This window comes from Sardina pilchardus, chromosome 3, assembly GCF_963854185.1.
Source record: "Sardina pilchardus chromosome 3, fSarPil1.1, whole genome shotgun sequence".
NCBI lineage: Eukaryota > Metazoa > Chordata > Actinopteri > Clupeiformes > Clupeidae > Sardina > Sardina pilchardus.
In genome coordinates this window covers 16,650,441-16,671,835 of record NC_084996.1, presented here as the reverse complement: position 1 = coordinate 16,671,835, position 21,395 = coordinate 16,650,441, and the positions used below count along the sequence as shown (strand labels likewise).

Sequence of the window (21,395 nt, the reverse complement as noted above, 5' to 3'; positions counted from 1 at the left end):
GTGTGTATCTGTACTTGTTTATATGTTTGCATAACTATGTGTGTATTTTGCGTTCTATGTAAATTGTTTGTGTCTCCATGTGTCTTTGCATGACTCTTTCTGTTTGTGTGGACATTTGTGTGTGTGTGTGTGTGTATGTGTGTGTGTGTGTGTGTGTGTGTGTGTGTGTGTGTGTGTGTGTGAGAATGTATGTGTGTGTGTGTGTGTATACGCGCGCGTGTGTGTGTGTGTGTGTGTGTGTGCGCGTCTGTGCGTCTGTGATGGTGAGCAGGCAGCAGAAAGCACCACTCCCCCCGTGAGCAGCAGCTGCAGCAGCCCCAGCCCTGGTCCGAGCCGCTGCCCGAGCCCCAGTACTACCCCCCGGTGCTGCCCACGCAGACCAGCGGCGAGTCCAACCCCTACATCAGCCTGGACAGCCCTCCGCCCTCGCCGCCCGACTTCGCCCCCAGCCCGCCGCAGCGCCTCCGCAAGCGCTACACCTTCTCCCGGCCGCCGCGCACCGTCGACACCGAGCGCTTCCTGGAGGCCCTCAGCCAGCAGATGGGCCAGCCGGCCGTCGGCCCCGACGACTTCCTCTCCCCCGAGAACGACTACGAGGAGGTGAGTGTGAGCTTCTGAGCTCTGTTTCTCTGTGTCTGATTGGACGATATGTGTCTCTGTTTCTGATTGGACGATATGTGTCTCTGTTTCTGATTGGACGATATGTTTCTTCCTCAAATATTTATTGATCTACACTCTTAGAGAAAAGGTGCTCTATAGAACCAAACACCATGCTTCATACAGTATATGGCACCCCTAAATGGTTATTTAAACCATTTTGAAGGGTCCATCAAAGGAACCCCTAAGGGTTCTTTAAAGCCTGTGTGGTTCTATATACAGTAGCACCCCAAGAACCCTTTTTAAGGGCGTTTCTATTCTCTGTCAGTTAGTGAAGTTTAGTTGGAGGCTTTCTGCTGAGGGACAGGGGTGGAGAGCATACAGTAGTGGTTGGTTGTGTGTGTGTGTGTGTGTGTGTGTGTGTGTGTGTGTGTGTGCGCGTGTGCGCGTGCGTGTGCGTGTGCGTGTGCGTGTGCGTGTGCGTGTGCGTGCGCGTGCGCGTGCGTGTGTGTGTGTTTTGGAGAGCACAGTAAGTAGTGGTTGGTTGTGGTTGTACTGTAGGTGTTGTGATGACAGTGCTAGAGTGACCCAGTTAAGATGTCCTGTGAGGAGCGATTCTCAGTGTTCCCTGTAACATCGTGTCCCTGTGGTCTGTGATTGATGGTAATACTAGGATGTTGTCCAGATGGGCTTCCAGGACCTGGAGGATGAGGAGATGGAGGAGGAGGAGGACATGATGATGGAGGAGGAAGAGGAGGAGCTGGAGGAGGAGGAGGAGGAGGAGGACGAGGACGAGGGCGAGGAGGGCGAGGAGGGAGGCGTCTTCCTGCCCCCGGAGTTGAGCAGTGCCAGCGAGCTGCACAGCGGCCCCAGCAGTGAGGACGCCAGCTCGCTCACCTACTCCTCCGGCTCCGAGCCCATCCCACCACCCCCCCTCACCCCCCCTCCTCCGCCGCCCGTCCAGTTCAACGACCAGACCGGCCACCCCGGAGGTGGAGGTGGCGGAGGCGGTGGTGGTGGTGGTGGTGGTGGCGGGGTGACCTACACCCCCGAGCACGGCGGCCGCGTGCTGACCTTCCGCCGGCACCCCGGGCCCCCTCCGCCTCCCCCGCCCCGCTCCAACCCGCCGGCGTCGGGGCCCAAGCGGCCCTCGCTGCACAAGGTGCTGCCCACGCGGGAGGACCTGCTGATGGAGCACCCTCAGCTGCAGCACTACCAGGAGCCCATGGAGCCGCTCCAGGAGCACCACTCCCTGCCGGTGCAGTCCAGCGCGCAGGCCGCCCACCAGGGCCAGCAGCCGCCGCCGCACCACCACCACCACCAGTCGCTGCCCCCGCTGCCATCGCCAGAGGCCGCCGTCCACCCGGGCCATGCCGTGCTCTACCAGATGCACCAGGCCCAGCAGATGCAGCAGGCCCAGCAGGCCCAGCAGATGCAGCAGGCCCAGCAGATGCAGCAGATGCAGCTGGCCCACCAGGCTCAGGCCGCCCACCATCACGCTCAGCAGGCCCACCAGGGCCACCAGGGCCACCAGGCCCAGCACCCCCATCACCACTCCCCCAGCCCCGTGCAGCAGCTCCACCACATGCACCACCACCACCACCACCCGCACCACTCCCACCACCACCACGCACAGCAGCAGCAGCAGATGCAACAACAGCAGCAGATCCAGCAGCAGCAGATGCAGCAACAGCAGCAACAACAGCAACAGCAGCAGCAGCAGCAGCTGCAGCAGCGGCAGTCTCCGTCTCCCCACCTGATGCAGCAGATCCAGATCCACCAGACCTACCCGCCGGCCCAGCCCGCTCACCTGCTCCAGCAGGTGCACCAGACCCACCCCATCCACCACTCCTACTCGCACCCCATCCAGCCCGGGCAGCAGTACCAGCCGGCCGTGCTCACCACCTTCCAGCCGCTGCCTCCGCAGCCTCCGCCCCCGCCGCAGCCCCAGCAGCCCCCGCAGCCTCCGCCGTTACCCCAGCAACAGCATCCGCAGCACCATCAGCATCCGCATCCGCAGCACCATCAGCAGCAGCAGCACGGCCAGGCCCATCAGAGCCATCAGCCGCACCCGTCCAGCCAGCAGGCCCGCCAGAGCCCCCAGCCCCAGGCCATGGCCCAGGCCCAGGCCCATCACCACGCCCAGGGGCATCACCCGGAGCTGGAGCCCCCTCCTCCCCCGCCCCCTCCCCCGCCCTGCGGGCCTCCGCCGCTGCCCCGCCAGCCCACCCTGGACAGTCACATGAGCGTGAAGCGTCTGCGCTGGGAACAGGTGGAGAACTCCGAGGGCACCATCTGGGGACAGGTGAGTCCAAGCAGCAGCAGCAGCAGGTGAGCTCAGGCTCTCAGGTAGCGGCAGGAGAACATTCTAGAACATGTGGGCTCAGTTGGTAGAAGTGTAGAGCTGGAGGAGGTAATGAGGACATCTGAGATATTCATAGCAGCACTGCTATTAGTGTCGGTAGATACACAGCAAGGATACAAGTAATGGCAAGGTGTGATGGGCAATTTGAGTCAAAGTCCCTGTAAACTAGAATTGGGTTTGGACTCTTGGACCCTTTTATAGGTGAGAAAAGGACTCCTGAAAGCACTTGTAAAGGCTTTACACTGCGTGGTACTGAATTGTGGAGTTACACCACTAAACATGACATTGGCATTTTGAATTCTGCCAGCTTTGTGGGAAAGGCTGCTTTCTACCGTATGTACTGTACATGATGCATTTTGTGCATTTAACGCATGCAGGTGCTTCCACTAATTAGTTCATCTATTTGACTGAAGAGGCATGCTCGTTAGAACCAGCTGGTTTAGAGAAAAATAGGAGCTATGTGGTAAGACAGTTGAGGTGTGGCCTCAGCACAGTCAGTGGACCTGCCCACACAATTTCAGAAATTAATGTACAGTTAAAATATATTTAACATACTTGTCAATGTTTTTATCTATTCAGATTATTCTGATTAACATAGATTTTCTGAGTGGTTAATGATATCCTTCTGTGACAATCTCAAAACAACTATTTTTGACAGGTGTTGAAAGGTTGTGATGTGAGTGATGTGTCGGATGGTTTATGTGTTAAGTAAAGCTTTTCTCTATTTGTCCTCCTAACCTGTAGATGGGGGAAGATTCTGATTTTGATAAGCTGAGTGACATGGTGAAGTATCTCGACCTTGAATTGCACTTTGGAACTCAAAAGACTCCAGGTTTGTAGATTGATATAGATATGTGTTGTTTGTGTGTGTGTGTGTGTGTGTGTGTGTGTGTATGTGTTTACTGTGTATGTGTGTCTGTCTGTCTGTCTGTATGTCTGTGTGTCTGTGTGTGTCTGTCTGTCTGTCTGTGTGTTTGTATGTCTGTGTGTGTGTGCATGGTCATGTATATCTGTATACAGGTGCATATGCCGGTACTGTATGTCTGAGGTTTGCTACAGTTGTGTCCTTCTCTGTGTGTGAAAAGCACGTTGGGTAATTAGAACAGTCCGTCACTCTTCAAAAGGACATTTAATTAATGCATCTCTTGACAATAGCATTAGCAATTTCAGTGACCCACTTTGATCTATATCAGTGGCGAATTTCCCCCAAAAAACGTTGTATGTACTTTTGTACTTATGTATCAAGAGAGTGAGTATTCAGTCTCTTTGTTGTGTTGCAGTTATGTATCTGATAGAGTGAGAATTAAGAGGGTTGCACCATCCTCATCCCTGTCCACTCCCTCCTGTAGTCCCACTATAGTCCCATTATACACTGGTATGATGAGATCTAGTGTGTTTGTCTGTGCTACTGTTTACTCCCTTTATGTCCTGTTCATTTGCTTGAAGCCACTTGCCTGTCTGTGGAAAAATAAGTCTGTCTGTGGCCTCCTTTGTCAGTGGCTGTTCCAGAGCCTGTGCCTCAGCCCGAGACCTTCAAGAAGAAAGATATTGTGGAGATCCTCTCCCACAAGAAGGCCTACAACGCCTGTGAGTATGGAACGAGTAGCGGCTTGATAGATCTCTTCATGGTTTTAGTTGTCTTTTTGTCTCAGGTAGTGATTAGTAGTTTTTTTTACTGTAGATCTGTCAGACCCACATTGAGTCCTTTGGGACCTGAACTAATTGGTTCAGGAGCCAATCTGTGTCAGAGTACATCAGGTGACTGATGTCTGACTGGCAGGCAGCCTGTCTAGTGTGAAATGAAAGTAGATTGAATGTGTATGTGGCCTACATTATTCAGTGCTGACCGAATGTACTGAAGTGCAGAATGTGTAACATGGCATCTGGATGTGATTATGGGGTCACATCATTATCAATACATGTACTGTATTGATAATGCATTTGGTACTATCTAAAACCAAATCTCTGTCCCTGACCCTTATCTTGACTGACCATATTGTTTTCTCCACGCCGCTTGTCAGCCATCTTGATCGCCCACCTGAAGCTGTCTCCGATGGAGCTCCGTCAGGTGCTGATGACCATGGCCACCGAGCGGCTGGAGTCGGCGCACATCAAGCAGCTGCTGCTCTACGCCCCGGACGAGGAGGAGGTCAGGAAGTACGAGCTCTACAGGCAGGAGCCCAGCAAGCTCAGCGAGCCGGACCAGTTTGTGTTGCAGGTACGGTAGCGTCACTGCACAGATGAGGGATGCTTACTTGTGCTCACTTGATGGGATAACAATAGCCTTCGAACAGCCTTTTGGAAGCCCTTGTATGTCTGTGTCATCCAGGATGTTTATAAATGCACATGACATGTGTATGTGTGTCTGTCTATTGGTCCCTGTGTGTGTGTGTGTGTGTGTGTGTGTGTGTGTGTGTGTGTGTGTGTGTGTGTGTGTGTGTGTGTGTGTGTGTGTGTGTGTGTGTATCGGTGTGTGCGTGCATGTGTGTATGTGTGTATATCTGTGTGTGCGCGCAGATGCTGTCTGTTCCCGAGTACAAGACCCGTTTGCGGAGCCTGTTCTTCAAGACCACCCTGCAGGAGAAGACGGAGGAGATGCGGGGGGCCTACGAGTGCGTCTACACGGCCTCCGTGGAGCTCAAGACAAGCAAGAAACTGGCCAAGATCCTGGAGGTGCCGCCCCTCATATCCACACCTCATTAACAAACAACTAACCTCCCTTGTCATCCCAGCACAAAAAGGAACCATTACGATTAACACACCGTGATAAGATAAGCCGTAATCTCACTTAGACCTTCTTATCTCTCTTGTAAGGATATTTAACTGTATTCATAGGTAACACTGAACCTGTCTTGTTTATACCAGAAGTGCAACCTTTCTTAGTTACTGCAGAAAGACTAATTTTTTAAAGATTCATTTGTATTCAGATACACTGAGTACTGAGGCTTGCGCTTAGTTGCTCTTAACTTGCTCTTCAATTTCTTCCAGTTTGTATTGGCTATGGGGAATTACTTGAACAACGGCCAGCCCAAGACTAATAAGACCACTGGGTTTAAAATCAATTTTCTCAATGAGGTGAGCCCTTCAGAAGTCCCATCTCTCCAATACTGTAGAAAAGCTGTGTGAAACCAAGCTCACACAGAATGAATTTGTCTCTGCCAAGCCAATTAAAAGTGTTTCTGTGCTGAAGATCTTACTCTTGCCTACCGTGTCAGAATGACAACACAGCTGTCTTGTCTGTCCCGGCCCCTAGCTCAGCACAACCAAAACTGTGGATGGGAAGTCCACCTTTCTGCACATTCTCGTCAAGTCACTTTATCAACACTTCCCAGAGGTGCTGGACTTTGCCAAGGAACTGACAACAGTGCCCCTGGCAGCCAAAGGTATGGTGGGAAGAGGTCAGGCACTCCTGGAAGGAGGGTTTATGCTTGCTTGTGTTCAGTACTGAACTTCAGTGCAAACACAGAGTACACAAAAGTGTACTTTTCATACTGTATAGTCATGTGTCAAGCTAGTAAGCCACTAGCAATTTTCACAGATGGTGATTTCCCCCCAAAAAGGCAAATTCTACTTCTTCTGTGCTACGAAGAGCCATGCTAGTGTGCCAATGTTCTCACATAGTGTGTTTGTTAAGACATTCAGGAGGAACAATGAGTTTTTATATCGTACCGTACAGAGGCAAAACATCTGAATCAGCCTCTGATTTGTTTTTTCTGCTGTGTGCGTTTGCCAGTGAATCAGAGGAACATCACCTCTGACCTCAATGACCTGCACGGCACCATCCAGGAGATCCGCGCGGCCTGTCAGAAGATGCCAGCCACGCCCGAGGACCGCTTCGCTGTGGTCATGAGTGTATCCTTTGTGCCACATGCCCTCCCACGGCCCTAGCCAGGCACCGCAAAACCCAAGCATGTCAGATGTACTGTATGCTGACTATGCCCCTTTGACCTTTGTAGACCAAAGGTCACAGTTCAAGCATTCAAAGAGTCATGATTTGTGTCAGTGGTGCTAATGAGTCTACAAAGTTCTGTGCTCTCTAAAGCACCTTGAAATACGATCATAAGTTACGGTTATGCATAAATACAGCACTTTGGTCAACTGTTGTTTTTTAAATGTGCTATACAAATAAATTGACATTGACATTGACATTGACAAATAAAACTGAGTTAAATAGGTACCCTATTCTGTGCCCATGGCTGTATACTGTGCCATATTGTATGCGTTGTGAGGAGGTGAGCCTTGACGACGTGCACAAAGGGCTTTCTGGAGAACTCTCACCCAGCGGTGCAGTCGCTGGAGTCCCTGCAGCAGAGGGCCATGGAGGAGTTCTTCCGCGTCGCCTCCTTCTTCGGCGAGAACAGCACGGCCACCACCGTCGACGGTTTCTTTGGCATCTTCGCCGACTTCATGTCCAAATTTGAGGTATGCTGTCATACATCACCAGACATTTTATTCCATCCGTGTTGTTTTTTTTTTTATTATTTATCCAATTATTTGTTTGTTTGTTTGTTTATTTTCTGTGTTTGTGTTTTCAGAGGGTGTTGAGTGAGAGCCAGGCACCAGAGAATCCTCCACGGAGTCCCCGAAGCCCACGCGTAGCCTCGCCTCTCGCCTGGTGATGGGTGCCAGCCATACATGTACACACACACACACACACACACACACACACACACACACACACACACACACACACACACACACACACGCACAGGCACAGGCACAGGCACACACACACACACACACACACACACACACACACACACACACACACACATGAACTATCAGGTGACGCATTGTCTGTGACTCCATGACAGTAACCATGAAGAAGAGATGTATAAAGCAGATAAGATGACTTTTGCCAATTCTACAACACTGGCACAGAAGTGGTCTCAAACAGACAGAAGCAGCTTTTGTCCTCTGAAATGGGAGAATTTCTACGGTGACATAATGATGAATGTCTTCATTTCTACAAGATGGTTTTTGTCGTCAGAGGAGACACACAGTAAAGAATCTGTTGTTCCTTTCCCAGTGTGGGGATTAACTATTAATTAAGCCCCACACATGTCTGAGGAGCAGTGTTATCAATTTTTCTTGACTATTTCAACTAATTCAACTGAGCTCAGAACAGCCATCAGTAGCACATAATTCTGTGAGGTTTTGTCCTTCAAGTAGCCTGGCTATCACAAGACCGCTTATTTAATCAGCCAACAATTTACCAGTAGGTTTGTCTGGGTCAATCTAGGCTGCCTTGCAAGTGTGTACGTAAACTGAGATGGCATTGAGTGTCTTGAGGAACTACACCTGTAGACAAATTCTGCAGCAAGAATCTTGTTCATTCAAACCTGTGCAAATAGACAGTAGACGTTAAGATTATACGACAACATTGAATTTTATGCTGAATGTATGTTGTAATTACCCTGTAATTATTGAAAGCAAGTGTTGTTATTATACAGTATTCATATCTAAAATCTAATGTCTGTGAAATCTTTCAAATAATGCTTTGGCTTCTTGTTCCAAGCTGCTGTATTGAATGTATACACTGTTGAGCTTTGTAAGGGCATGGTCTTAACTTATTGATCACATTAAGTTGAACTTAGTTTGTTTTGAAAAATGTACAACAGGAATCCTCCATTTTCTTTTTCTTCTTCAGTTAAGAATTCATAGGAAGCAGACATTTCCTCCTCTGTTGGTTTTGGTTCCCTCCGTTTGATCTTTTAGTTAAATAGCAGATTAGATTTAAACACTTTTATATCATAATGGCATCTTCACCAATTCTTGATATGGTTTTGTTTCTTTACTACAGCCCAAGACTAGACTGTGAAATAGAAGTTGGAAGGAAGTTGTTCTCATGGATAGAAGTTGTTCTGTTCTTGTAAAAGTGTATATAGATGTGCCTATAAATTATTGACCATGTACCAGGAGTATTACAGTACCAGTATGGTAAAGCCTACCAGGCTTCCGCTAATGTGCACATTCTGGCATGTGGTAGAATTTTGAAACATTTATGATTTTACTAATGTATCATGATTGTTATAATTTGATTACATCCTCCACACTTTACAGCTTAATGACCATGTGTCCTTCGAATGGGGTTAATGTGTGTGACCATGTGTCCTTCTTCAGGCTGTTTGATATTGCCAAATCATGCTGTGTAAATCTAAATGGCTCTTCATGCGCTTTGCTCCGTTTGCAGTGACACTTTTGGGTAGTAGCAGCACAGCGCTGGTGACAATGTTCCGAATAGAGAACACTGTGCAGAAGCAGTAGGGGCGGGTGGATCTATAATCCTGAATGAAATTACAAGAAAGATACAGTACAGTACAAAACTCCAGATAGGCCTTGCAACCATGTCATTTTAGGTGCTTGTGATAATAAGACTGTGTTGCTGGGCTTTGTAAGAGCTTGATAAGGGCTGTTTGTCTTGAGGGAACTTCTAGGCGTTTTCTTTGGCCTGTGTTGAAAAAGTGTGGTCTTACAATGCCGTCAGTCTGTCATTAACTTGTAGATGCGTTTTAACAGCGACGCCGTTTGTTGTCATTACCTGTGTGGGTAATAAAAAGACTTACATTTTAACCTGCGTGTGTGGAATGTTGAATACGCTGCTTTGGAGTTTGATCCTTGGTTCCCCGGGTCCAGTGCAAGCGCTGTAGTTTCCAGAGAGATGTCAGTTTGCTGCAGGCCCAGCCACACCATGTGAGCTCTTCTCAGTCTCAAGGGAAGGAGACACAGGGATCTGAGCTGACTGTGACTTCAACAGAGGTGAGCCTGGCCCTTTTTTTTTTTTAGATCTCTCCATGCCATTTTCTCCTGCCTCATTTTCTCTTACCTTCTCTAAACTTATTCAGGCAAAGCTGGAAAAGCTGGAAAAGCTTGCGAGTGTGCATGTGTGCGTTTGTTTGTTTTGTCTGTTTGTGTGTATGTACAGTAGGCATGCTGTATTTGTGTACGGGTATCTACTTTATCTATTTGTGTATTTCTTGGGGAATTATAAAGAAATCCTTTTGAAAATTATGAAAAATAAGCCTGTGCCTCTCTAGAAGGTTCTAGAAGGTTCTCTCATGTTATGCAATTCTGATTATTTATCCTTTATTCTATCTGGTGAGTCTCAATGAGATTTTGATCTCATTTTCAAGGGAGCACTGGAACAACTAATATACCATATTGACAGCAATCCAATAATGACAAGTCAGGACACAACGGACAATAGGGTTTAACGGATATACTGTAAGCAAATAAGGGGAGTAGGTTATTGTAAATCTGCAATGTTCCGACATCATTACCTTAAGTTAGTGTTAAATATTACCAAGTAAAAATGTAAAGCGTGTTGTCCTTTTGAAGTTTGCAGCACCAGGGGACAAAATAGTTGAAATACATTTTTTTTTATTTTTCTGTTGAGGTCCAAGATGTGGTAAACAGCAATGTAGTATTGGAATGCAGATTATACTTGTTTATACTTGACTCCAGTTTAACAGACTAAAGAGATAACTAGTTATACTACCAGTGACAATTTTGTATACTGTATACATATAGAGATGGGCCATTTATAAAGACCAAGAGAGGCTATCCTGAGAAGAAGATATATTGTACTTGCTTGAACATTAAGGGTCCAGTTGAGTTGCCAATAGTTTTTATCTGACCCAGATTTACTTTTATCTAATTCCATACAGACCTTTTCTGCACATTGCTACCTTTTTGCCAAATGACACATCATTCCAGAAGTTTCTTTGTGTTGCACACTTTTCTCTGTGTTCTTTGAAGATTGTGTCACATTGTATCTGTCTCTACAAGCGCAAATGTTTTTGTACTGTACATTGCTATCTGTTTGCCAAAGGGACGCATCATTCCGGACGTTCCTTTGTGTTCTAGTGTAAATCTCGCTGCCTTATTGCTCATGGATATTGAGGATATAAAAGTCGGGTAATCTGTAGCGTGTGTGTCCTAATGTCCAGTCAGAGCTGGGGGTATGGCAGTGTGACCCTAACACGTGCACCTAACGTGATACAAACTCCCACAGCTTTGATCGGCATTAGGACTGGCCAGCATGGAGTCCACCCAAAGCCCCAGCAGCACCACTCCTGTGGTGGACACCAGTCCTACATCACTGGCCACAGAGGACATAGTGGTGCTCGTTCTTTACTTCGTGCTGGTGCTTGCTGTGGGGCTGTGGGTAAGTCCTCTTTATTTGTCCACCTTTGGCCACTCATGCTCCAGATTGATGATGCCCTCTTTAGAAGAGTGAATATCAACATTTTACCGTGGATCTAAAAAATGCAGACGGACATCAATAAGGACAGTTGAATGCAGTTGTCTCCCGTGCCCCTCACTCTTGTCTCCTCTTCTCTAGTCCATGTGGAAGACTAAACGAGGCACTGTGGATGGATATTTCCTCGCTGGCAAAAGCATGACTTGGTGGCCAGTGAGTATATCAAACATAACTGCTCCCAGTTAGAATAAGTGAAGTGAAGTGAAAGTTCCTCACATGGCACAGTACTAAGACATCCTCCATGCCCTCTGTGTGCCCCTTGTGCAGGTAGGCGCCTCTCTGTTTGCCAGTAACGTGGGCAGCGGCCACTTCATTGGTCTGGCAGGCTCAGGGGCCGCTGCTGGCATCGGTGCGGTGGCCTACGAGTGGAATGTGAGTAGATCATCATGAAGTCACAGGACAATGTGCTTGCAGATTATACTGTAGTTGTTCAGTTCAAATGTTCTGCTGGGTCTTTTGGATGTATTGGGGGTTTGTATTGTATTGTATTGTATGGTATGGTATGGTATTGTGTTGTATTGTACTAACTGCTGATCTACATGCATATGTTCTATGGCTGGCAAGCTATTTTGTCATCTTAATGTTGCATATGTACATGTATCTCATCTCTAAGGGGTTGCTGATGGTGCTACTCCTAGGTTGGCTCTACCTGCCCATCTATCTGGCTTCTGGGGTAAGGGATTGAAGTGTACACACACACACACACACACACACACACACACACACACACACACACACACACACACACACACACACACACACACAGTCTGTATCCTCCTTACACATGGCAGCCATCACTGTCCCCATAGCATCCTCTAGTGTCTTCAGGGCATTCAGACCGATTTTTAATGCTGTTTCTGTCCACAGGTCACCACCATGCCTGAATACCTCCAGAGGAGATTTGGGGGGAAGAGAATACAGTTATTTATTGCTGTTTTGTACTTATTCATTTATATCTTCACAAAAATATCGGTGAGTAAAGCTTTTGATTCATATACAGATTCAGCACTAATATTTAATACAAATCCACAGAGTGATTACTCAAAAGAGTTGCATATGCTCTAGTACAGTAGATGTGGTCTGTGTTTGTGATGTGAGTGTAAGCAAGTCTTGTGCTTGACCACTGGGGTCTGTGCTTGTGATGTGAGTGTAACAGGGGAGCTACACCAGACGCGTAACTGAAGCGTTCAGTTCGCAACGCGTAAAATCCATTTTAGAAGATGGGTCTATTTTTTTTCGAATGTACGCGCCACTGTCACGTCTGGTGTAGCTACTTCCATTTATCATAGTGATTATTAACTGCTGCAACATACGCGTCGCGAACGGAACGCCTCAGTTACGCGTCTGGTGTAGCTCCCCTGTAAGAGGCTCCTGTGCTTGACCGCTGGGGTCTGTGTTTGTGATGTGAGTGTAATATAAGCGGCTCCTGTGCTTGACCGCTGGGTTCTGCAGGTGGACATGTATGCGGGCGCCGTGTTCATCCAGCTGGCCCTCCAGTGGAACATCTACCTGGCGGTGGTGGTGCTCCTCAGCATCACAGCGCTCTACACAGTGGCAGGTGTGTGGTCTACGCCAAGCACACTCTTACAATAAAGGGTTCTTCAGGTGCTATTTAGAACCATGCAGGCTTTAAAGAACCCTTAGGGGTTCCTTTGATGAAACCTTCAAAATGGTTTAAAGAATCACTTAGGGGTGCCATATATGAAGCATGCAATAGAAACATTTTTGGTTGTACAGTATATAGCACCTTTTTTTTCTAAGAGTGCACCCCCTCTAATATCACCCTGACTGTCTCCAATAGAGAAGTGGTTTAACTCTTGGGCTTAGTAACCTCTCTGGTTGGAGCTCAGCAGATGGCGGTCTACTCATTAAAGTGTTGTGTGATGTGATGTTTCAGGTGGCCTGGCAGCAGTGATCTACACAGACGCTGTGCAGACTCTTATCATGCTGGTGGGAGCCTTGACACTAATGGTCTTCAGTGAGTGTCATTGAAATGCATTCACATGGAGTTACCCGCCGAGCTGTAAATAGACTTCAATTCAATTCATTTAAATCCAGTTCAGTTTGATTCACACTGTGGCATTACATATGAATACGTGTTTAAAGGCACTTTACAGAGCCCAGCTTGAACTTGAACCTGAACATCCTAATATACCCTACTATGCTATTTTTTACAATTCAACTCGTGTCTACTAGAAAGCGACAAGTTTGTTTGGAAGTAATAATTTGTATTAGACTCATTAATCATTGTTTTCCCTTAGAGAGCAAGCCTTACGCTCATAGCTATTGGTGGTAACATTGCTGCAACATTTGGATGTAATAATTTGTGTAGCGGATTGCTGAATCATATATTTTTTAGAAACATGCCCTAGGCACAGTGCCACAATGGTAACATTTTAACACAGGCCCTGTGTGTGTGCGTGTGTGTGTGTGCGTTTGTGTGTGCGTGTGTGTGTGTGTGTGTGTGTGTGTGTGTGTGTGTGTGCGTGTGTGTGTGCGTGTGTGTGGAGGTTTTGGGGAGGTGGGGGGTTGGCAGGCCCTCCTGGATGGCTACCACTCTGCCATCCCCTCCATCAGGGCGCCCAACACCACCTGTGGAATCCCGCGGGAGGACGCCTTCCACCTGTTCCGCCACCCCGTCACCTCTGACCTCCCGTGGCCGGGGGTCATCGTGGGCATGACCGTCCCGTCCATGTGGTACTGGTGCACTGACCAGGTGACTCGACAACGTTAGGACGGACGATTTGTATGTTTTGAAGGGATAACACACATACTGTATACAACACAATACAATACAATACACGTGACTCAGATGTTTTAAAAGTTTTAAATAATGAAACGATGAAAGCCTGGAAAATCACATTGATTTCAGTTGATGGTAGCACTTTCATTTGATTGCGTTTAGCCACAGATCAAACTGTAAACTGTGCTTTGGCTACAGGTGATAGTCCAGCGCTCCCTGGCGGCTAAGAACCTGCTCCACGCCAAAGGCGGCTCCCTGCTGGCGGCGTACCTGAAGGTCCTGCCCTTCTTCATGATGGTGCTGCCAGGCATGATCAGCAGAATACTCTTCCCAGGTGAGCATTCCCACCTGCTCTTATCTGCCCCTGCAATCACATCTTACCTGTGGCGACATTTCTGCTCTGATGTAGATAGCAATGTGCTCTGTTCTCGGCACCAGGTGGTTCATTATACAGTGATAAGAGGACTTTATAGCTGACAGCATGGGATTTCTCAGGTCTACTAGGGAGATAAAGATAAATGCAGTAGATAGATAGATAGATACAGTAGATAGATAGATAGATAGATAGATAGATAGATAGATACTGTTGATAGATAGATATGCTTTATTCATCACCAAGGGGACATTGCAGTGTTTCAGAAGCTATACAAACACACCATCCAACATATACTTACAAAAATAAATTATTCAACTGTTATTCCTTTCATACTACTAGCCTCTCGTTAGTCATCTGTTGTCATTTGCAGCCATTTCCCAATCTGAAGGTCCAAACCCTGGCCTATTTTGTGTGTGCCTGCGTCTGTGTGTGTGTGTGTGTGTGTGTGTATAGATGAAGTAGGGTGTGCAGATCCAGACGTGTGTAAGGCGGTGTGTGGGAACTCAGTGGGCTGCTCAGATATTGCTTATCCCAAGCTTGTGATGGAGCTGCTTCCCAGTGGTAAGTGTGCCTGATACGTACAAACATGCACACACACACACACACACACACACACACACACACACACATATACACATATATACATACTGTATACACATACATACATAGCCTACATATTCGCACCAGACCAGACATGCACAAATAGTCTTTTTACTTCCTCTCTCACCCTCTCTCTGCGTGTGTGTGTGTGTGTGTGTGTGTGTGTGTGTGTGTGTGTGTGTGGCCACGCATGTGTCCGTTAGGTCTACGAGGCCTGATGATGGCGGTCATGCTCGCCGCTCTCATGTCCTCCCTGACCTCCATCTTCAACAGCTCCAGCACCATCTTCACCATGGACCTGTGGCGGCACATCCGCAAGCGGGCGTCCGAGTGGGAGCTGATGATCGTGGGCAGGTAGGGGCCGTCGCTCAGCCCCACTCTGGAGCTCTCTCCAGCGCAGCGCCCAGTCACACAGAGGGCCTCCTTCACACGCTGCAGCAGCTGTGATAGTGCACCTCAGTAGATACTCCATAAGAGGTGTGGGTGGTGGGCCTTCAGGCTAAGGGCACTTTTACACATTTGCTGGCAAAAATATGCACAGAAAAGAATAAAAGAGGATTTTTTGTTTACACTCAAGGACTGGGGTGAGGTGTTATCAGCCTCATAGGCTAGCATACGCTCTTTGTGTTCAGATTGCTAATCTTATGAATGAATATCTGAGAGTGAGAGAAAGACATGGATGTGCTGAAGGATGCGAAACTACAGGGTCAGGGGGTTTAGGGTTAATGATTGAATTTCACTCATTTATAGACCTGTTACTTTGAGGCGCTTTGAGTGTGTGTGCAAATGATAATGGGGCAATTGCTTGATAATGGGGCAGTTGGAGTTTAACACGGTTTTAAACTCCAAACTATAGCGACAGAGCAATTGTCTCTTTGTGTTTATGAATGTTTCTGTGTGCCTGAGCATGAGTTATTTTCTATCTCTCTCTCTCTCTCTCCCTCCCTCTCTCTCCCTTCCTCTCCCTCTCTCTCTCTCTCTCTCCCTCTCCCTCTCTCTCTCTCCCCCTCTCTCCCTCCCTCCCTCTCTCCCTCCCTCCCTCTCTCTCTCTCTGTAGAGTGTTTGTGCTGGTGCTGGTGGTGGTGTCTGTGCTGTGGATCCCGCTGGTCCAGGCCAGTCAGGGCGGTCAGCTCTTCATCTACATCCAGGCCATCAGCACGTTCCTGCAGCCCCCCGTCTCCGTCGTCTTCATCGCCGGCTGCTTCTGGAAGAGGACCAATGAGAAGGTACCGTGGGGGCTCACCGGTCTTCAATAACATGCCTTGTAGTTTATTTTAAAAGTTGGTATGCCATGATTATTGTGGGGGTATTTTTGTATTTTCCAATTACTAATTACTTGTATTTTAATTAAATACATTTTTCATCATCAGCATTTTGTATTTTATTTTGTTACATTTTATAAGCCAGTATTTGTCATTTGTAACAAAATAGTTTTTGATGTATTTGTGTCCACCTCTGATAATGCATCAGAGTAACTGATAATGTATCATGTGTAACTGATAATCCAGTGTCAGCAGCTCTTTGTAAGACAGCTAGACAGACACTCAAGACAGATGACAATATCCCAGATAGAGTAATGAAAACAACCTTGTCTCTCTGATACCCACCCCACTCCCAGGGTGCATTCTGGGGCCTGCTGGTGGGCTTGCTCATTGGCAGTGTGCGGATGATTCTGGACTTTGTCTACCCGGCGCCCCTGTGCTTTGAGGAGGACACCCGTCCGGCGGTGGTCAAATACGTCCACTATCTGTACTTCTCCATGATGCTGTCGGTCATCACCCTGATCATCGTGGTGTGCGTGAGTCTGGCCACTGAGGAGCCCACACCGGAACAGGTGAGCTGACGGAGAGGCAAAGACGTCCTCACAGGTCCGAAACATTCATCCTCACAGGTCCGAAACATTCATCCTCACACGTCCGAAACATTCATCCTCACAGGTCCGAAACATTCATCCTCACAGGTCCAAAACATTCATCCTCACAGGTCCGAAACATTCATCCTCACAGCTCCGAAACATTCATCCTCACAGCTACGAAACATTCATCCTCACAGCTCCGAAACATTCATCCCCAATGCCAAGCAGACACTGTTAGACACAATTTCAGCACCAAACCAGTCTGATCAGAGACGGTTTATAAAGTAACTATACAATCTTTCGTCTGATCCTTCGAACGGGCCAGTTCCTGTCCGATCTGTCGTGTAGTTTGAGCAAGCTCACAGTGTGTGACGAGAACATGTCACAATCAACGTTCCAGCTCCTGTTTGAACGGAGTGGAATGGATGAAAAAAAAAGAAAAGAAAAAAAAACCCACACAGTGTCTGCCCGGGTGTACACTACTGACACATCTGAGAGCACATGTGTTCTTTCCTTGCCCGTTCTGTACATTGATATGTTTTCCTCCAGTGTTTGAATATCTGTATTATACACACTGACCTACTCTATACTGGCCTGTGAATAAGGTGTGAATTATGGTCTGTGTTGGGTCCTACAGTATATGCAGGTATCAAATCCTGATATCTGTCCGTGTAGTGGAAGAATGGTAGCAAGGCCACTTCACAGTCAGACAACACGGATTTGCATCTTGAGCCTGCCGTGGCCAGCGTGTGTGTGTGTGTGTGTGTGTGTGTGTGTGTGGGGGTGTGTGTGGGTGTGTGAATTTTGGGTCATGGCGTAGGCTCAACACCAGTCCCTTTACTCTCCTTTAGATCAGCCGTCTGACGTGGTTCAGCAGGTTCGATGAGGTGAAGAAGGCTGAGGAGCCGGTGTACATGGACACAGAGGAGACGAAGGACAGCTCAGAGAAATATGGGAATGGGCCCAGTGGGAACGGAGCAGCGCATGAGGACACACGAGGTACTGAGGAGGAAGAGGAAGAGGAAGAGGAGGAGGGGGAGGGGACTTTGAACTTTGACACCCTATTTTGTTTAGCCAAAACTAAAAAATGTGTTATGTGTGAAATACACCCATGAATAGACCACCTAATTTTGGGGCTGCAAGTTAGGCCACGTCAACAGGAAACCAATGGGCATATTTTCTCTTTCCGCTTTCACACCTTTAACGATACCGGTAAAAAAAGAATTCGTTTTTGACACACAGAGGTGAAAGCGGCTAAAGGTGCTGTCGTGCATATGCCTTAGTGTGGAGTGTTAGTGCATGTGATGTCAAACATCTTAACAGAGGGTAGATAGGCTGCACGGCCAGAGCTCCTGTGACATACTCCTCATTTCTGTATCTCTCTATATATCTCTTTTGCTCCCTCATTTTCTCTCTCTCTTTCTCTTTCTCTCCCTCTCTCATCCCGTTCCCTCCCCCAAAGCCTCTGTGTCCACTCAGGCCAGTGCGTCTGGCGGCTCTCGGCTGAAGAGGACCTGCCTTTGGCTCTGCGGTCTGGACAAACCTCCCGAGGGGAAAGGCACGCCAGCGCCGCCGCCACCCGACGCCGCCGCCATCAACTCGCTGGAGGAGGACCCCTGCATGAGGGGGGTGGTGGACGCCAACCTCATCGTGTGCCTGTCTGTCGCCGTCTTCCTCATCGCCTACTGGGCCTGACCGGACAGCTTGCTAAAGTTTGACCGTTTGATAACCACGCCACGGGTCGACTCGACGCCAACAGAAGTGCCGCGTCCGAAGATGTTTTCTGTATCTTTTGTGTGTGCAACTGTTAGGATATCAAAAGGTTAACTAGCTTAACTAATTTACATACTGTATATATATGGTGGTGATTCTCCTTGTGAGAAATGCCCAATGTGATTGAGCAATGATGAGAGACGTACCATGAGTGGTGCAGACAGGGGAAAAGTGGCCTGTAGGTGGCGTAGCTCAACAAATGTGATGATCAAATGACATATGTGACCTGATCTGGCAAAATGAGCCACAGTGACCCAAAATTCAAAACTGAGATATCATTGTGGTATCAATGTACAGAGGACACAGTGAGCCTTAAAACGATATCCTGGTTAGTCATATCTTGTGTTGTAAGGAGACAGCGTTTGACTGAGAAAGTCTCGTTTGACGTTACAGGCAGGTTCAGGAAGGATTTGCCAGTGTTGAATAATAATTTATGTAACTTTACATTCATGCCTCCTCTTTCATACAACACCAAACACACGTTTTTGAAGTAATCGGCCTATATCTCAAATTTAGACTGTGCAGCTTCTTTTGTCAGATCGGGTCACATATGTGTGTATAAATATTGACTGAAAGCCTGTGAAAATGTAAGTATGAACTTTGTAATGTGCCATGTGCTGATGGCAGGACTGACCCATGGCAGTTTTATTTATTACATGTCAATGATTGTGTAATCTATACCACTGTTCAAATTTGATTAGCTCGCAGCCTACTGATTTAACTCCAGTCAAACAACCCATCAAATAGCACTCAAGTGTTGCACTTGTAAGCCAAATAGTCTTTTCCATATCCCAAACTTGCTTAAATGGGATTCCAAGTGAGATGATGGTAAACAAACAGCACATCTATCAGGGAGGAGTAGCATGATCAAGTTTTTTTTTTATCAGAAAATCTTCAAGTGTAAATACCTCCCAGGTTGCTAAATTGTTTAACTTATAAAATGGCTTAACTTCCTATAATAACAGCTTTAATAACTAACAGTTAAGCAGTGATTACTTGAATGACATTCTTTAATTGGATTTCTTCTCAAGCATTTGTACAGGTTATATGTGCATAGAATGGAAACAGATTGAAAAAAAAACAAAACACAGCTTTGGTCACTACAATTGCAATCATAGCAAAACGATCACAACAATGACGATCGAATGACACCAGTGCACTGAGAGGTATGCTAGGACTGAATATCTGAGAATCTCTTTGGCATTAAACATCATGTGCATTTTCCAGCTGAGCTGTGTGAAGATCAGTTTTTTCTACTACTAGCATAACCAGTTCTGCCATTGCCAGTATTTACATTTTTCAAGTGCAAACACACACTTTGCACATAATTCTGCCAGTAAAGACAAGGTCGGATGTTGGACAACAGACATTTCCGATACTGTGATCATGACTCGGGATGTGTGCAATAATGACATTGACGCTTGATTGCCTTTAAACATGTCAAGTGCATATACTGATATGTATTGCTGTAGGCTATATAAGCTACACAAACCACTGAAACTGAAAGACCAGTAATGTAAGGACAGCCTTTTGGGTGCGTGAGAGACATTTTGTTTTTCTAATACTCAACATCACATTTGAAAGGATGACTAATTATTTAGGCCATGTCTTATTTTTAGTCCTGAGTTTAACCAAACTCAAAACCCAAAAGAGGAAGGATTCCTCTTTTGGGTGAACAGAAACTGAACTGAATACATACATACAGTACAAGACAGGAAAAAGATCAAGTAACAAATATAAAAAGACCAATTTGTAATCATATACCAAACTTTTGGCTTCATATTAAAATGGAAAAATTACATTCAAAATCTTTGATATATCTTATTCTCGTATTACCCCTGTCCACTTTTAGGAACCATAAGCTAAATTGGTCAGATAAATGTTTCTTTAAAAATGTAATTTTCTCAGACCTGTATCTAAATATGAAAACAAACTTGCTTGACTTGATGCGGCCTCTGAAAATATTTCACCATCTCACGAAAAACGTAAAAATGCGTAATTACAAGCACTAAATAGGAGTGGAATGTAATGTAATGAGTGAATGGAAGGTGTGTGCGTACGTGTGTGTGTGTGTGTGTGTGTGTGTGTGTGTGTGTGTGTGTGTGTGTGTGTGTGTGTGTGTGTGTGTGTGTGTGTGTGTGTGAGAGAGAGAGAGAGAGAGTTCACAGTGCAGCAGTGGAATGGGAGGATGGGCAAAGCAGTGGACTCACATGGCCGCAGGTTAGCTTTGCTTTTCCCTTACTCTCCTGTTCAACAGACCTATGTATATTCAATATACATCGTTCAAAAAAGCACTTAGTTAAAAGCATCAAGCTGCAAAATACACCACAACCCAAAGTGGTGCCACTCACAGAAATTATCGTGTTAATAATACCAATAAGAAAGGAACTGGCAAGGGCAAATGGTAAGAGTGAAATTCAATGTGTGTGTGTGTGTGTGTGTGTGTGTGTGTGTGTGTGTGTGTGTGTGTGTGTAACACATTCAGAGACATCACATTCAGACACAATTACAGATATATCAACATTCACATCCACCAGAAAGGGGTCCAGATGATGATGGGGAGCTTCTTAAGCACTGTGTGCAACATTTACAGGCCTTGGGCTCCAGCTGGGATAGGATACGTGGTGGTGGGGGACTGGCTGGATTCTCTCTGATGGGGATTTAGGGGGAGCAGTGATTGGCTAGAGTGCAAGTCTGTCACAGGGCGGTGCTTTCTGGTTGGGGCTCAGGCTCCGGGGGAGGGCTCTGACTCGTCTCGTCCGTTGCGATGGGAGGAATGAAAGCTCTCCCCATCGTCTTTAGATTCCCTTCTGTGGGAGCATA

The 21,395-nt window shown here is 46.8% G+C and overlaps 3 protein-coding genes across 5 annotated transcripts in view; 2 read left to right on the top strand and 1 right to left on the bottom strand.

Moving 5' to 3' along the window:
- The window catches only part of grid2ipa (glutamate receptor, ionotropic, delta 2 (Grid2) interacting protein, a), a 31,439-nt gene extending 23,832 nt beyond the window's left edge, over positions 1-7,607 (top strand). The window contains exons 12-23 of the mRNA XM_062530938.1: positions 272-606; positions 1,400-1,560; positions 2,656-2,902; positions 3,707-3,794; positions 4,472-4,549; positions 4,984-5,180; positions 5,480-5,635; positions 5,951-6,037; positions 6,216-6,345; positions 6,696-6,814; positions 7,220-7,384; positions 7,498-7,607. Of these exons, the coding sequence (XP_062386922.1) occupies positions 272-606; positions 1,400-1,560; positions 2,656-2,902; positions 3,707-3,794; positions 4,472-4,549; positions 4,984-5,180; positions 5,480-5,635; positions 5,951-6,037; positions 6,216-6,345; positions 6,696-6,814; positions 7,220-7,384; positions 7,498-7,581 (1,847 nt within the window). The 3' untranslated portion in view covers positions 7,582-7,607. The remainder of the gene's footprint in view (positions 1-271; positions 607-1,399; positions 1,561-2,655; positions 2,903-3,706; positions 3,795-4,471; positions 4,550-4,983; positions 5,181-5,479; positions 5,636-5,950; positions 6,038-6,215; positions 6,346-6,695; positions 6,815-7,219; positions 7,385-7,497) is intronic.
- Positions 7,608-7,699: 92 nt separating this feature from the next.
- Positions 7,700-19,798, top strand: slc5a11 (solute carrier family 5 member 11). Its single transcript, XM_062532146.1, has 16 exons — positions 7,700-9,721; positions 10,977-11,129; positions 11,307-11,378; positions 11,493-11,597; positions 11,839-11,898; positions 12,093-12,197; positions 12,678-12,783; positions 13,123-13,203; positions 13,736-13,941; positions 14,167-14,302; positions 14,798-14,905; positions 15,148-15,298; positions 16,002-16,170; positions 16,563-16,778; positions 17,651-17,798; positions 18,262-19,798. The coding sequence occupies exons 2-16, from the start codon at positions 11,004-11,006 to the stop codon at positions 18,492-18,494; spliced, it is 2,022 nt and encodes a 673-aa protein (XP_062388130.1). The 5' UTR covers positions 7,700-9,721; positions 10,977-11,003; the 3' UTR covers positions 18,495-19,798.
- arhgap17b (Rho GTPase activating protein 17b) overlaps positions 19,565-21,395 on the bottom strand; it is a 30,840-nt gene continuing 29,009 nt past the window's right edge. For all 3 annotated transcript variants that reach the window (XM_062532142.1, XM_062532144.1, XM_062532145.1), the window contains one exon: positions 19,565-21,382. In XM_062532142.1, the coding sequence (XP_062388126.1) occupies positions 21,270-21,382 (113 nt within the window). In that variant the 3' untranslated portion in view covers positions 19,565-21,269. The remainder of the gene's footprint in view (positions 21,383-21,395) is intronic.

Coding starts and splice junctions, on each gene's coding strand:
- slc5a11 (XM_062532146.1), top strand. CDS start 11,004: ATGGAGTCCACCCAAAGCCCCAGCAGCACCACTCCTGTGGTGGACACC. Junction 12,784..13,122: donor AGCGCTCTACACAGTGGCAG/GTGTGTGGTCTA, acceptor GTGATGTTTCAG/GTGGCCTGGCAGCAGTGATC. Junction 15,299..16,001: donor GAGCTGATGATCGTGGGCAG/GTAGGGGCCGTC, acceptor CTCTCTCTGTAG/AGTGTTTGTGCTGGTGCTGG.